The sequence below is a fragment of the Notechis scutatus genome, chromosome 6, assembly GCF_049901735.1.
Source record: "Notechis scutatus isolate UNSWTSFEM ecotype Mainland chromosome 6, rNotScu1.2, whole genome shotgun sequence".
Lineage (NCBI taxonomy): Eukaryota > Metazoa > Chordata > Lepidosauria > Squamata > Elapidae > Notechis > Notechis scutatus.
The window spans coordinates 38,340,191-38,354,975 of NC_142014.1; the positions used below are offsets into that span (position 1 = coordinate 38,340,191).

The 14,785-nt window shown below is 38.7% G+C and overlaps 1 protein-coding gene across 2 annotated transcripts in view; it reads left to right on the forward strand.

The window, feature by feature from the left end:
* Positions 1-14,785, forward strand: part of TRHDE (thyrotropin releasing hormone degrading enzyme) — a 260,813-nt gene that overhangs the window by 233,932 nt on the left and 12,096 nt on the right. For both annotated transcript variants that reach the window (XM_026667718.2, XM_087967997.1), the window contains 3 exons: positions 3,632-3,779; positions 6,481-6,578; positions 7,530-7,637. In XM_026667718.2, the coding sequence (XP_026523503.1) occupies positions 3,632-3,779; positions 6,481-6,578; positions 7,530-7,637 (354 nt within the window). The remainder of the gene's footprint in view (positions 1-3,631; positions 3,780-6,480; positions 6,579-7,529; positions 7,638-14,785) is intronic.

Genomic DNA, 14,785 nt, shown 5'->3' on the forward strand with positions numbered 1-14,785 from the left:
CAGAGCAACCACCATTCCCTCACTAACCTGCTTTCCAGCTCTGTTCTGCGTGCAGTGCAACAAAAGAAGACCATGTGACTACCAGTTTTAAAAAAGTTCAGTCAGACCTTCCGACTTCTTGGGGGATCTTGCGAAGTTGGAAGGTCTGACTGAACTTTTTTTAAACTGGTAGTCACATGGTCTTCTTTTGTAGGAGGCCACCCAGGCGGGCGGGGGGGAAGCCTCCCAGCTGATCGGCATCCATTCACCGCCTCCCAGCTGATGAGCGTGGCTCCCAGTCATAACCCTGCAGCCTCCCCTGACTTCCGGTTTGCAAGGCTTCGGCAGCGGCAGGGATTCGCGATACCGCGCGATCCCTGCTGCGCTCGCTGCCAAGGTTCCCCCGATCCGCTTGGATTTGGGGGATATAGCTGCCCCGTAGAGGCAGCTGAAGACGGGGGATCCGGATAGGGGTTTGGGGGTGTCGCAGACCCCCTCCCCAGCCGGCAAAACCCCCTTTTCCCAAGGCAGAGGAGCGGCAGTCAGTAATGGCCACCACGAAGAAACCTGCAGCCAGACAAGATTGTGCAGGAGGAAGAAAGTCGGAAGAGCTGTGAAAGTGGTTTTTGACCAGGACAAAGTAAGAGAAAGTACCCTGGAATTTGAAAGCTGCCAAAGATAAATTGTTTCCAGAGAGAGTTGCAAGCGGCGAATGGAATTCTAAAAGGGAAAGTTTTTTTCTTTTCTTTCTTTCTTTTCTTTCTTTCTTTCTCCTTCCCAATGTGACAGCGGATGGAACTATAAGAGAAATCGGAAAACCTGCATTGGAGGTAATTAAATGCTGAAGGGATAAGGATTTCTGAACTTTTTTTAAAAAACAAAAAACAAAACTTTTTGCTGCGAGTGGGAAGGGAGAGGGAAAAAAAATTGGAGCAGAATTTGAAAATAAGGAGAAGATTGCCTAGAATTTTAAAGAGTTATTAAACATCAATAAGACTCCTAAAAGATATATTTCAAATGAAACTTTGTGACTAAACATTAACCCCAGAAAGAGAAAGTGAAGAAGGAGAAAGTACTTAAAAGAAACAGCTTATTTGGATTGGTGATTTTGGAGCTTCTGAACTATTTTTGATTAAAAGCACTGACTGAACTTTTTTTAAACTGGTAGTCACATGGTCTTCTTTTGTAGGAGGCCACCCAGGCGGGCGGGGGGGAAGCCTCCCAGCTGATCGGCATCCATTCACCACCTCCCAGCTGATGAGCGTGGCTCCCAGTCATAACCCTGCAGCCTCCCCACCCTGAATGTCAACCCCGGTGGGTGGGGCAAGGCCAGCCTATGGTGGGATCAACCGGTTCTCCAAACTACGCAAAAAATTAACATCAGGTTCAGCTGAACCGATGCAAATTGGCTGAATCCCACCACTGATCTTATCCCTGGAGGTGAGGTTGGCTTCCACTCATCTTCTAGAACTAGCATAGGGATTCAATAGTGATACACAGCCCAGGGGGCAGTTGTTGGTTTAAGGATGCTCTCTCTCTTTATATATTTCACACATATTTTTATAGTCTTTTTACTTGTAAAAAGACTTAAAAAGACTTAAATTAACTTACCTCTTCACACTTGTCTATTGTTCTTGGCAATTTAATCCTATTCTGATTTTAAAAAACCAAAAGGTTATATGGGTTTCATCTGCTTATGTTTTTTCGGTGCTAAAAAACAAGAGGCAAAGCTCCAGTTTATCGAAATATCATCCAAGAACTTGCAAAAATCACGATATCATAGTTAAAATTCCTTTCCAGGAGGAAGAAATGGTCAAATACAGGAATTTTAGCTTTGTAGATAAATGTTCTATTACATTAAACTTTAGAAATCTTTGGAATGGACCTGGTAGGGTATATCATATGAAAAATGCATTATGTTTGCTTTTATACCTATGATATTATTGTGGTTTTGCTTACATTGCTTATTGCTTTTGTCTCTGCTTTATGGCTATGGGTTTTTCAAGTTTTTAGATTGTACTGCGAATGCTTTAACTACTGTATATTATTTATACTGTGAAAGTGGCAGGGCCTTTCTTTTAAATTCTGGTGGAGTAGAAGTATGATAGTGAAATAAAGAGAGAAAGAAAGATAGTATAAAAAAGAGTTTAATTGCTTCAGAATAATTTATCTTTGGGGTTGGTGATGATGAGATATTAAAGTAAGAATCTGTTTACCTTGCATGCTAATGATTTTGTTCTCTGGATAAAAGCATATGAATGGTCATTGCTAGCAGCAACATATTTTAACTTCATTTATTTACTATATTAAACATTTGTTAATACAACCCATCTTTATTCTTACTTGGTTGCTCCCACCACTCCTCTTCAGGGTCACTTTTTTTTATTAAAGCACTTGCAAGATCAGGATTTTAGAGAACAAATAGACAATAACACATACAACAATATTGCTTCACTTTTAATCCCTAGGAATGCAAATTCTTAAATAAAATATTAGGCAATACAATCTGTTGGGCCTTAAATGACCTATGTCTTTTGCCTCAAGCTTTGCCTGTAGTAAAGCTAGCTCACAAACAAATCATTATCACATATGAAGACTCAAGAATGCAAACTCAGAGAATATCTACTCCTCTCTTCTTCCAGCAAGAGCAAAAGAAGAAGTTGGAAGAAATGTGTTTGCATTGGGAAGGAAAGAGGAAAGAAGGAAGAAAGCAACTAGATTGAGATAAGGCAAAGTAAGGTGGAAGGGAATGAAGGAAAGCAAGAATGAATTTTTCTTCATAATTTTTAAAATAATACAGCTGTTTGAAGACAACAGGATTTTTTTTACAAAAGTAATCAAACTTTGAAAACTTAATTACTCCAACCTGTGCTCTTTTCATAGAGATGACCACTTGGATATCTCACCTCCAATCTGTGGAAAATCAACATGTTTTTCCATCATTTTGCATACCAGACAAATATCTAAAACAATTATCAGTTGGGGAGGAAACGGGGAGGGGGGATTTTTCTGCCTGTCATCCTTCCCTCAGCCTGTGCTGAGCTTGAGGAATAGATAACAGGCAGGAAAATTCCCCCTCCCCATTTTCCTTCCATTCGCCAAAAAGCCTCCCAAAAAGAGGGAAAAAGAAAGCTACTGGCCGTGGAGCTGCCAGCTTTGGGGAAGTGGCCCAACAAGCAGAAGCGCTGTGCCCAGAGAAAGAAGGGCAAAAGCGGTATTTGTGCTGTCCCAAGGAGCCAGCAGTCTCGTGCTGGTCAAGCCCATCCCTGGGGCTTATTTTCAGGGTAGGGATAATATTAGGTCCACCCAGTGGCAGATTAAGGCTCACTGATGCCCTAAGCAATGACATTGTGAATAATAACTAGATACATACCATTTTCCTTTTCTCATATAACATAATAAATACAGCAAAACTACTTTGCAGAATGGACACTTACAAAATTGAAAATATTAAAAATAATATTAACATTACTATATAACATGGAAAATGATCCTACTTTTTCAGATAGATAGATAGATAGATAGATAGATAGATAGATAGATAGATAGATAGATAGATAGATAGATAGATAGATAGATAAAGACAGACAGACAAGTCTATATCATCAGGCATTTTCCCCCAAGCAATAATTATAACAATGTCTTTATACAGGGCTGGCTATTTGCCCCAGAATATTCCACTTGAAATTATTAGATACCTGTCAAAGGAAAAGGAATTTCTACCTTGGCATGCTGCTAGCCGAGCTCTTTATCCTCTAGATAAGTTGCTGGACCGCACTGAGAACTACAACATGTTCAATGTAAGTAAAGATAAATATACATCTCTTGTATATATAAAGAAATTTGTCTCTTTTTTTAATCAATCACTAAAGTGTTGTCCTCCCTACAAGAACACTATATACAGTATTAATCAAGGTGAACACTATATACAGTATCAATCCAAGTGTATTCAGGAGTAGGCAACCCCTACCCCCTAGATAATATGGATTGTCCTATTCTCCTTTGAAACTAACTGTGCTAGCTGTGGATAGTAGAAGTTGACATTCACAACTATTTATTTAAATAGAAATTAGATAGAAATGCATTATACTATATATAAAACTGCATGTGCTGTTACATTTTGGACCATTTGCAACTTCTGAATGTTCTTAAGGGCAATTTTATTTAGAATACATTGCAATAGTCCGAATAGGTAGTTAACTAAGGCATGATGATCATGAGCAGAGACTTTTGATTTTGCACTCCAACTTTAACTGGGTAAATGCCTCAATTTGTAGAGTCAATGTTAGGAACTCTCCAGATCCAAGGGACCTACAAATCCACAACCACTCAGTCTTTCTAAAATTAAGCCAGAAAACTATTCTACCCATTCCCCCTCATTCATACTCCTACAATCTAAATTTGGGGAAAGAATCTTGACAGCATTATCTGGACAGTTCAGGGCAGGATTGTAAACTAAATAACATCAATGTTCTCATGATACTTAATTTCATGCCAATAGAAGACCTAAGACAAGTGATTTCGTGTGAATGTTAAACAGAAGTGGATAGATCACTGAAGCACTCTCTCATGCAAGGTCTAGAGAAGGAGGTTTTCATCAACACTAACTAGAACCAGTCTCAAAAGAACAACTGCAAATCTTAGTCCCCTACTTGAATCCCCTAAGCCAGGGGTGTCCAACCTTGGCAACTTTAAGACTTGTGGACTTCAACTCCCAGAATTCCTCAGCCAGCAAAGCTGGCTGAGAAATTCTGGGAGTTGAAGTCCACAAGTCTTAAAGTTGCCAAGGTTGGACACCCCTGCCCTAAGCCATCTCAGAAGGATACTATGATCAATGGAATCAAAAGTGGATGTGAATTGCATGCAAAGCCCATGTGATCAATGCCATGTCACGACTATAACCTGGTCTGAAACCTGACTCAAAAGTTTCCAGATAATCACTTTCATCCAGTGTCTAGAGCCAAAGTCTGCTTATGTCTTTTCATTTACAATTAGGCAGCTTTGTAAATAAAGATTATCCACTCTTAGACTATATTAATATAATGCAAAATATTTTTAAAATGTTATATTTTGCTTTTTAACATGCTGGTCTGATAATAAGGACATTGTAGAATGACTTATTGATGACAAAGTCATATGTTATAATGGTGTAAAAAGTAAAGTACCAAAAGTAGAAAATTGTCACATTGTCATTGATTTAAAAATGCCAACAATTTAAAAGGACACTGAAAGGCAGACCTCATTAAATTGTCCAATCCTGATATGCAGCTCATATTATTCAATACTATATCAATTGGGTGCTTTTGTAGTGATTTTGCCACCATACCTATAAAGCTACACCTATAAAGAAAGTGAAACCCATCAGTTCATCACAATATGTGGCCTAAATCTGTCGCTTGTAAATATTTAATAATGGACTTTACTGAAACATGTACTTGCAAGTCAAGGATAGCCTGCAATAGCAAATGTTTAACATGTTTAAGCACCAGGAGCTTTTCAAGTATTTTCATATTGAAATTAGAAAACTTTATCCAATGTTAAGCCCTTTCTAAAGTTAGTTACTTCAGAATGAACTCCAATTTATATAAACTCTATAGGTCAAAGGAAGCAAGAAATTTGTTCCATTTTCTATTTTCTTTCTGCAGCATTTTACACCCTCTGAAATACTCAATTGATTTAACAGTCTGACCAGGAACATTAGTTTCTCTATAGAAAATTATAGTAATAATAATGAAAACAAAATTCCAAATTCCAATATTATATGCAGATGTTGTAAAGAAAAAGATGAAACCATGGATCACATAATTAGTGAATGAAGATATACATACATACATACATACATACATACATACATACATACATACAAAATTGATTATGAACATTATGACAAGAGTAGCCACTATGAGGCATTGGTAGCACTGCAAAAACTATAATTTCTGACTTTCCTGAATGTGATATGAACACAAAATCAACACACTAAAAATGATTATAAATTTTAAGAGATGTTGATGTACAAACTTATCAATATCTAGAATACAGCACTCCATGTATAATACTAATTGAAAGGAGTGGTTTTTAAATGTGGCAATAACCAGGAATTGAGAAAAACCAACTGGGAAAAAAAATAAGACCTATAAGCTAGCTGTGATACTGCGAATAGAAAGTTAAGGTAGTCTTGGTCAGGAAAAAAAAACTCTACTCAAATCACAGTGTTTTTATTCATAAAATTTACATGCAGGAAACAAATTTATGCATAATGTAGACCAGGGGTATCAAACTCACATCATCATGGCAGCAACATGTGACATATCGGGATGTTTTCCTGTTTCCTAAACCGGGCAAGGGTGTGGCCAGCGCACGACAACAGCCCTGATGTAGACTAAAATAACTCTTTCAAAATGGAGAGGAGACAGTCTGAGATACATTTGCTTGCTTTGGACAAGATGAAACATCCATATTGACTATGAAAATATTTAACGCAGAGCCTTTTTCTCATTTCAGGAGTACATCTTAAGACAAGTTGCTTCAATGTATCTAAAGCTGGGATGGCCAATGAATAATTTGGAGAAATCTTTGGTTCAAGCTTCCTACCAGCATGAGTAATTCTATTTTTTTAATTGTTGCAAAATAGCTTTAATGAACTGAATTTCCTAAACTTAATTCAAAGTGGTAATCAGATTTAACTTTTATATCTTCTGTTTATTTGGCTCATGAGCTCATTGGAAAGCTTAAATGAATTTTCTAAATTCACATTGCGTATTGCCCATTATGATGTTGCCTCTTTTTTTCTAGAATTTCAAAGAATCGTTGATTCTAACAGTAATTTAATTTTGGCTGCATTTTTACAATAGAACTTTTGATAGGTTGAGAGCTTCATGGCCATGACGTCTATTTCATCATTGTTGTTTAACAATTATTGAACAAAGTTGTAACATTGTTCATATGAGTGGTGGGATTCTACCAGTTCGGCTCGGTTCAGGCAAACCAGTAGTAAAAAATGTACCGTTCAGCCAAACCGGTAGTAAAAAAACACCTACCAGTTCGGCTGAACCAGTATTTCTCTTTTTTTCTTACTCCCGATGATCAGGTGTTCTGATTATCAGCTGTGCCAGGATCCCCCTCTCTGTCTTACTGATTCACCCAGGAGGCTTCCCTGAGGTCCAGAAGGCCAAAAAAATGCAGCGCGGGGGGTGCTGCACAAAAAAAGAAGCCATGTCCACCTAGCCACTCCCACCTAGCCATGCCCACAGAACGGGTAGTAAAAATAATTGCATCCCACCCCTGGTTCATATGCATGTCTTCCTTAAATATTAGTTTAGATCAGTGTTTCTCAAACTTGGCAACTTTAGATATGTGTGTTTTAACTCCCAGAATTCTTCAGCCAATCATGCTGGCTGGAGAATTCTGGGAGTTGAAGTACACAAATCTTAAAGTTGCCAAATTTGAGGAACATTGGTTTAAATCTTGGCAACAGTGGTGTATTTTCTCCTGAGAATGTGAATATATTTAGTAGCATCAGGTTAATGCTAGTTTTGTCTTTGGGTACACAGGGAGTTCCGCCGTGAAGTGATTATGCTGGCATGCAGCTTTGGTAACAAGCATTGCCACCAGCAGGCTGCAACTCTAATCTCTGACTGGATCTCCAGCAATAGAAACAGGTAAAAAATGACATCCTACATTACTCATACAGATTTTCCCATAAAGATTGTTTTATCCAAAATTAATTTTACTACAGAGTGGTGTGCTCATATATGCATATTAATAATATTTGGATCCCGGAAGGAAGATATTTTGTGGAAGAAAAATGCCATTTCTTTGTGTAGGGGTGAGTGAGAGAGAGAGTTGTTGCTGAAAATCTTAACACAAGTGTTAAAGTACCACCTCCCATTGTATTAATACTGGTGCAAAATCAGGGTGCAGGGAGACCTTCCAACAGCTGCAATGATGGAAGGGAAAAATCTCTTTTATCCACTCCCAAAGCCACAGTAGAATTGTTCCAAAGTGCTCTAAGCTGGCTCATCTACATTTACTTTTAGATTTCCATCACCTCTAGATATTTGTTAATGTTCAGAGTTTTGCAGTGTAAATTCAGTGCCAGAAAAGTAAACACAGATGGCTGAAGCTTCATTTAACTTCTTTATAAACACAAGTAAATTTTACAATACCAGTTGTAGATTTCTCCAACATGGAGCAAACTCAAACAGAAGCAGACATGCTACAGAGGAGAGCAGCAACTCAACTTCAGCAGGCAAGCAAGCTAGTTTCTCTTTCACTTTAGAGCTAAGCACAGTACAGAGATAAACCATGCCCAGATTCTCTCTTTAAGTTTCAGCCCTCAATTCAGCTCTTATTGGCTGACCTTGTGACTAAGCTCTATTCCAGTTCATGAATATACTCTGACAGTTAACCCACTTGCAGCATCTTGGTGACCCAGTTAGACCCAATTAGAACTCAGAACACAGCCAAAGATTGCTTAGTAGTGGATTTAATATTCAATTTGGTCTCATAAACGCATAGTGTGTTCCTTATTGTCCCTTAATACATATTCCTTCTGCGGATTCAAGATCTAACCGTAAGAACTCAGAAATAACCTCCGCAGCATACTCTATATACAACTCTTTTTCAGTCCATCTCCCCAACACACAACTAATATTCCAACTATTTAGTAATACCACATAACAACATCAAATTGGACTGATCGGTTACAATACAGTTCATATAACACAAGACACTATAACTAAATTTACAGGGAAAGGTAAATAAATGTGATGAGGTAAAACAGTGGCAGTCCTGAAATTGCACCTATTTGCTGTAACAAATGATTATGGTAATGGAAGTAGCAAATAAAACTCCCTGGTGACCGAAGACAAAAGATACCATAACAATGTATCCATATGGCAGAACACAAACGAACAAGGTGAGGACACAAAGATAATTGTCTGAAAAGGAAAACAGTAACTATACACCTCCCTATAACATTTTTTGGAAATACAAAAATGTGTAGGATACAATATGATCTCTGTGCAAAGAATTATCCGCTAACAATAGTGAAAAAGTCTTTCCCTCATTTCTCAACATTGCCACTGATATATGCAAGGTAAGTAAGTTAAATATTGTTTTGTACTGAATATATTTTAGTACTTCTTTATATGATACAGTAGTTCAGTTGCATGATCTTTGGTCTTTTCATATGAATTTTTCTGTAATTTTGTTTGTATAGCTTTTTAGGCTTCTGGGAAAGGTTGTGTTCTGGGTAATTCAGATAATCAAAGAGGGCTTTTTCTGTTTACAGGTTATTTTACAATTGTGTAATATGCATAACAATGGCATTGTGGCCATGAATAATGTTTTAATAGGATCAGTTCAATAATTATTCTGTGGACAAAGTTGTGATAGACATTTGTAATCATCGCACCATATTACTTTTCCTCCTGTTAAAATAAACAATCACATATGAGGAAATGGAAGGACACTGAATATAATTCAAGTAATCTTCTTTTTTACATATTAATTTGATGTTGGCAGGAGGTTTAGAAGTAGATCCAAGCACCCAAATACAAATTGGAACAATTTCATTGAACTTCTTTAACCTTTGCAGTGCATCTGTTGTGAAAGAAAAGCTGTTTTAAAATCCACTAGTTTTTGCAAAGTTTCTTCTAAAGGTAAAGTCACTTAATCCTTATTCTAGTTTTTATAAACTATGAAAACAATAAATAGGTTTTTTTTTAAATGTACAATAATTGCAATGTCTCACAAATACAAATGTAATATTATAAGGAGCTTATTGAGAGAAAATTGGAATAGGGATGGATATTTTCAATGACATCCAAAGGAATGTTCTTTCTTTCATTTTCAAAATCACCACTTCATTTAGTTATGGTATCATTTAAGTCTGTGTTCATTATCCCCCCCCCAAAAAAACCCCACAACTTGAAAGTAAATCATACGATAGCAGTATGCTCATCACTGAATGTATTCAAGTAAAGTCTGAACTGCCACCTGTCACAGAAGCTTTGATTTGCACTTCTGCCCAGAGCAGTCTATTGTACTTAATAGTCTAAACCAGTACTTCCAAAACATTTTCTTTCATTACCCAAACCACCAATTAGAAATCATATTGAACTTCAAAGACTGGTCACAAATCCCCTCCTTCAGCATCTTGTCACCTCAAATGGTTGCTGAACAAATTGATCATAACTCAAGGACTACCTGTATTATAAAAATACCATTGATCTTTATGTCATTTCAACAAATTACCATTGATAATTTCATTGATTTTTGTCTTAATAAGAATACTGTAATGGAATGTGTAGATGACCTTGGGGAATGAGGGAAAGAGATTCTGCCAAAGGAATGATCAGATAAGAGAGGGAAAAACTCCTAATGGCTTAATGATCAGAGAAAGAAAGTTTGGAAAAGTAACCAAACAGTTAAAAGTGGTAGCAAAACAAATAGGACCCACCAAATCTTCTCTTGATTTCAATTTAGGTTCTCCTCCAAAAAAAATCAATAAATTAGCCTGTCAATTAACTAACTACCATATCAACCACCAAATGTAAATATCATTTCTCTTCTTAAAAAAAGCTTCCTGTAGTGACAGCCATAAATGAATTTTGGGAGTCAACCTTGCATTCTCAATATGGCATGCCTAATACAGTGATAAAACCCTGTTTCTTAAAATCATACATAATACATACAATACATACATACTGGTACATACATACATACCCATGTTTCCCAGAAAATAAGTCTGGATCCTACTTTCTTTTTGGGGGGGGGTGTCTTGTTTTTTTCATGTACAAGAGGCCCACTTCTGCTTGCTTGCGGCAGGGTAGGAGGTCACATAGCATGCCAGTACCACCTCCGCAAGGTGAGGAATGGAGCTGTCCTGCACTGGCTTACCTCAGCCCCCACAGCTAGGCCAACCACATCCTTCAACTCGAAGCCAAACAGCAGGATCACAGCTCACCAGCTCAAATCCCCCAGCAACTAAGACTAACCTGAGCACAACCAAGCCCCCACCTGAACAGAACACGCCTCCAGCCAATCAGAACACGGCCAACCCCCCAACCAATCAGAACACAGCCAAACCCCCAACCAATGATAACACACCCCCACCCTATCAGAACACAGCCAAGCCCCCACCCAATTAAGTCACACCCCCACTAGCAGTTAAAAGGAAGAAGCAACTGCAAGCTCACATCACTCCGAGAAGCACAGAGCCGAAGACACAAGCCTGAAGATGATGAATGAGACTTCATCGAAACGTTGCCTAGATACTTCCAATCTTACGCGGGAGAAAACCTGAATAACCAAAGATCCACATACAAATACCCGCGAGAACCTCAGAAAACAAATATATATATGTATCTATCCAATACATACTTCACCTACAACGGACAAAAATACAAACAAATAGAAGGAGCACCCATGGGATCACCCCTCTCACCTGTCATCGCAAACCTCTACATGGAACACTTTGAAACACAAGCTCTAGAAAAATATGATCACAAACCCAAACTCTGGCTCAGATACGTAGATGACACCTTCATAATCTGGCCACACGGGAAAGAAAAACTGAACAACTTCCTCACACACCTCAACAGCCTACACCCCAAAATACAATTCACCATGGAAACAGAAGCTAACAATCAACTTCCCTTCCTAGATGTCTTAGTATACAAAAAACCCAATGGCTCCCCTAGGACACACCATTTACCAGAAGAAAACACATACAAACCGCTATCTACATGCACTCTCACACCACCACCCAGCACAGATCAATTCCGTAGCTGAAACACTCATCTCCAGAACAAAATGCTTAGCTGATGAACAACACCTAAAAACCGAACTAAACACTCTCACCAACGTACTAACAGCCAATGGATTCCAAAGAAAGAAGATTACCCACCTAATCCAAAAAGAAACCCCAACCAAAATCCAAGACAGAGAACAAGAGAACGGCAAAGCCCTCCTCCCATATATAAAAGGCACTACAGACAAAATCAGCAAGATCCTCCAAAAACACAATATTAAAACAGCATTCTGCACAAACAGAAAAATATCCACCATCCTAAGAAACCCTAAAGACAAAATCGAGTTAGAAAACCAAGGAGTATACGAAATCCCTTGCACCGCCTGCCCCACCACATACATTGGACAAACAAACAGGAGAATAAGTGCACGCATTGAAGAACATAAGAACTCAATCAAAAAAGAAGAACCGACCTCTTCCCTGGTCCAACACCTCAAAGCCACAGGACATGAGATTGACTTTAAAAATACCAGAACTATCGCCAAAACCGAACACTTCAACAACAGAATAATCAAAGAAGCCATAGAGATAGAAAAATGCCCACACAGCATGAATAAAAGAGATGACACCTCCCGCTTACCAGCTATTTGAAAACCCGCCCTCATGAACAGACGAGTGCCTAACATGATGAATGACACCAGACCCACACCCACGAGGGCCACACAAGATGCCACCACCACACTTCCACGTAAAAAGCAGACTCACACCCACACAGAAGATGAGACACGACCACAGACCAGAAGCCGCACTGCAGCTGCATCACTACCCACTTCAAACCCCCCTGAGTCATACATGAAGCGAACTGACCCCCACCATGAAGATGCAGCACAACCACGAACTCGAAGCCAAACAGCAAGATCACAGCTCATCAGCTCAAATCCCCCAGTAACTAAGACCAACCTGAGCACAACCAAGCCCCCACCTGAACAGAACACACCTCCAGCCAATCAGAACATGGCCAACCCCCAACCAATCAGAACACAGCCAAACCCCCAACCAATGAGAACACACCCCCACCCAATCAGAACACAGCCAAGCCCCCACCCAATCAAGTCACACCCCCACTAGCAGTTAAAAGGAAGAAGCAGCTGCAAGCTCACATCACTCTGAGAAGCACAGAGCTGAAGACAGAAGCCTGAAGATGATGAATGAGACTTCATCGAAACGTTGCCTAGATACTTCCAATCTTACGCGGGAGAAAACCCGAATAACCAAAGATTCATATATATATATATATATATACACATACATATACATATACATATATACATATATACACACACACACACACACACACACACACACACACATACATATACACATACACATATACATATATATATTCATAGATTTTCATGGGTACAGGTATGTAGGTCTAGGTGTGTTCGGGTCTTTTCCCATGTAAGATTAAGAGTATCTTGGCGACGTTTTGGTGAGGTCCCACTCGCCATCCTCAGGCTGGTGCTTTTGGCTTCGTGCCGGTGCAATCAGTGTGTGATCGAAGCTGCCGTCTCTCTATAAATACTGGTGGTGGGGGCTGGTGTACTGGGCTGGTTGGCTGCGCTGCTGCCTCTTGATTGGTTGATGGAGTTGATGTTGGTATAGTGGGCTGTGTGATGGCCTTGTGAGTTTTGTTGTGGAGATATCCTGGATCTTGTGCTGTGATCTCCTGGGTCGTTTGTTTTGTAGTGATCTTTTTTCCATTAGCCTCTCATGTTTTAATGGCTTGGGTAATGGGTTGTGTGATGGGTTTGCGAGTTGTGTTTAAACACAAACGACCCAGGAGATTACAATGCAGGACCCAGGATACAACAACAAAAGAACTCGCAAGCCCACCACACAACCCATTACCCAAGCCATTAAAACACAAGAGGCTAATGGAAAAAAGATCACTACAAAACAAATGACCCAGGAGATTACAACACAAGTTCCAGGATATCTCCACAACAAAATGCACAAGGCCATCACACAGCCCATTATACCAACATCAACTCCATCAACCAATCAAGAGGCAGCAGCGCAGCCTAGTTGGCAGCACAGCCTGGTGTGCCCAGCACACCAGCCCCCCCCCCCAGTATTTATAGAGAGACGGCAGCTCCAATCACACACTGCTTGCACTGGCATGAAGCCGAAAGCACTAGCCTGAGGATGGCGAGTGGGACCTGGCTGAAACATCGCCAAGATACTCTTAATCTTACACAGGAAAAGACCCAAACACACCTAGACCTACACACACACACACACACACACACACACACACATTTATATATACAAACACATACATATACACACACAATGAATGGAGGGGTTAGAGAAAAGAAAGATTAAAAGCAAAAGACAGACTCATGAGTGCAAAGGGAAAGGAAAAGAAAAAAAAAGGAGGGAGAATTCAGTTTTCTTTGGTACTGATATAGATATAAAATACATTAACCTCTTACTCTAAAATCAACCATAATAACCATAACTATTTATATAAGAGCATTATATTATAGGAAACAATTCTGCTATTAGCCATTCTGCTATCCCCATTCTTCTTGAGACACCAAGAAAAATAAGCTATTCTTAAAATTAACTGGACATCTGATTAATTTTCTTTCTTAAAGGTTTCCATAAAGAGTTTGAAGCATATCAATAAATCAAAGAACAGCCTAAACTACATCTAATTACATTTTAAGAAATTAGAACACTATTTGCCTAGCAGATAAATAATTAAGGGGCTATTTTATAAATGCATTTCCATTCTTTTAAACTTAAAAGAACAAGACTGTACTAATTAATTATAACTTAAAAGATTATTTATTGCACTTTGTAAAACTGCATTATAAATCACATAGATTTCACTGCAAGAGCATAGTTTGATTTTATTATTCTATTTTTAATATTTTCTACAAGTATTTAATTTTTAATCAGCAGCCACATTTCCAACAAATTTTATTTTTTACCATGATTCTTAAGCAAGATAAAAAAAGGTCAAACAAATCGTAACACTGT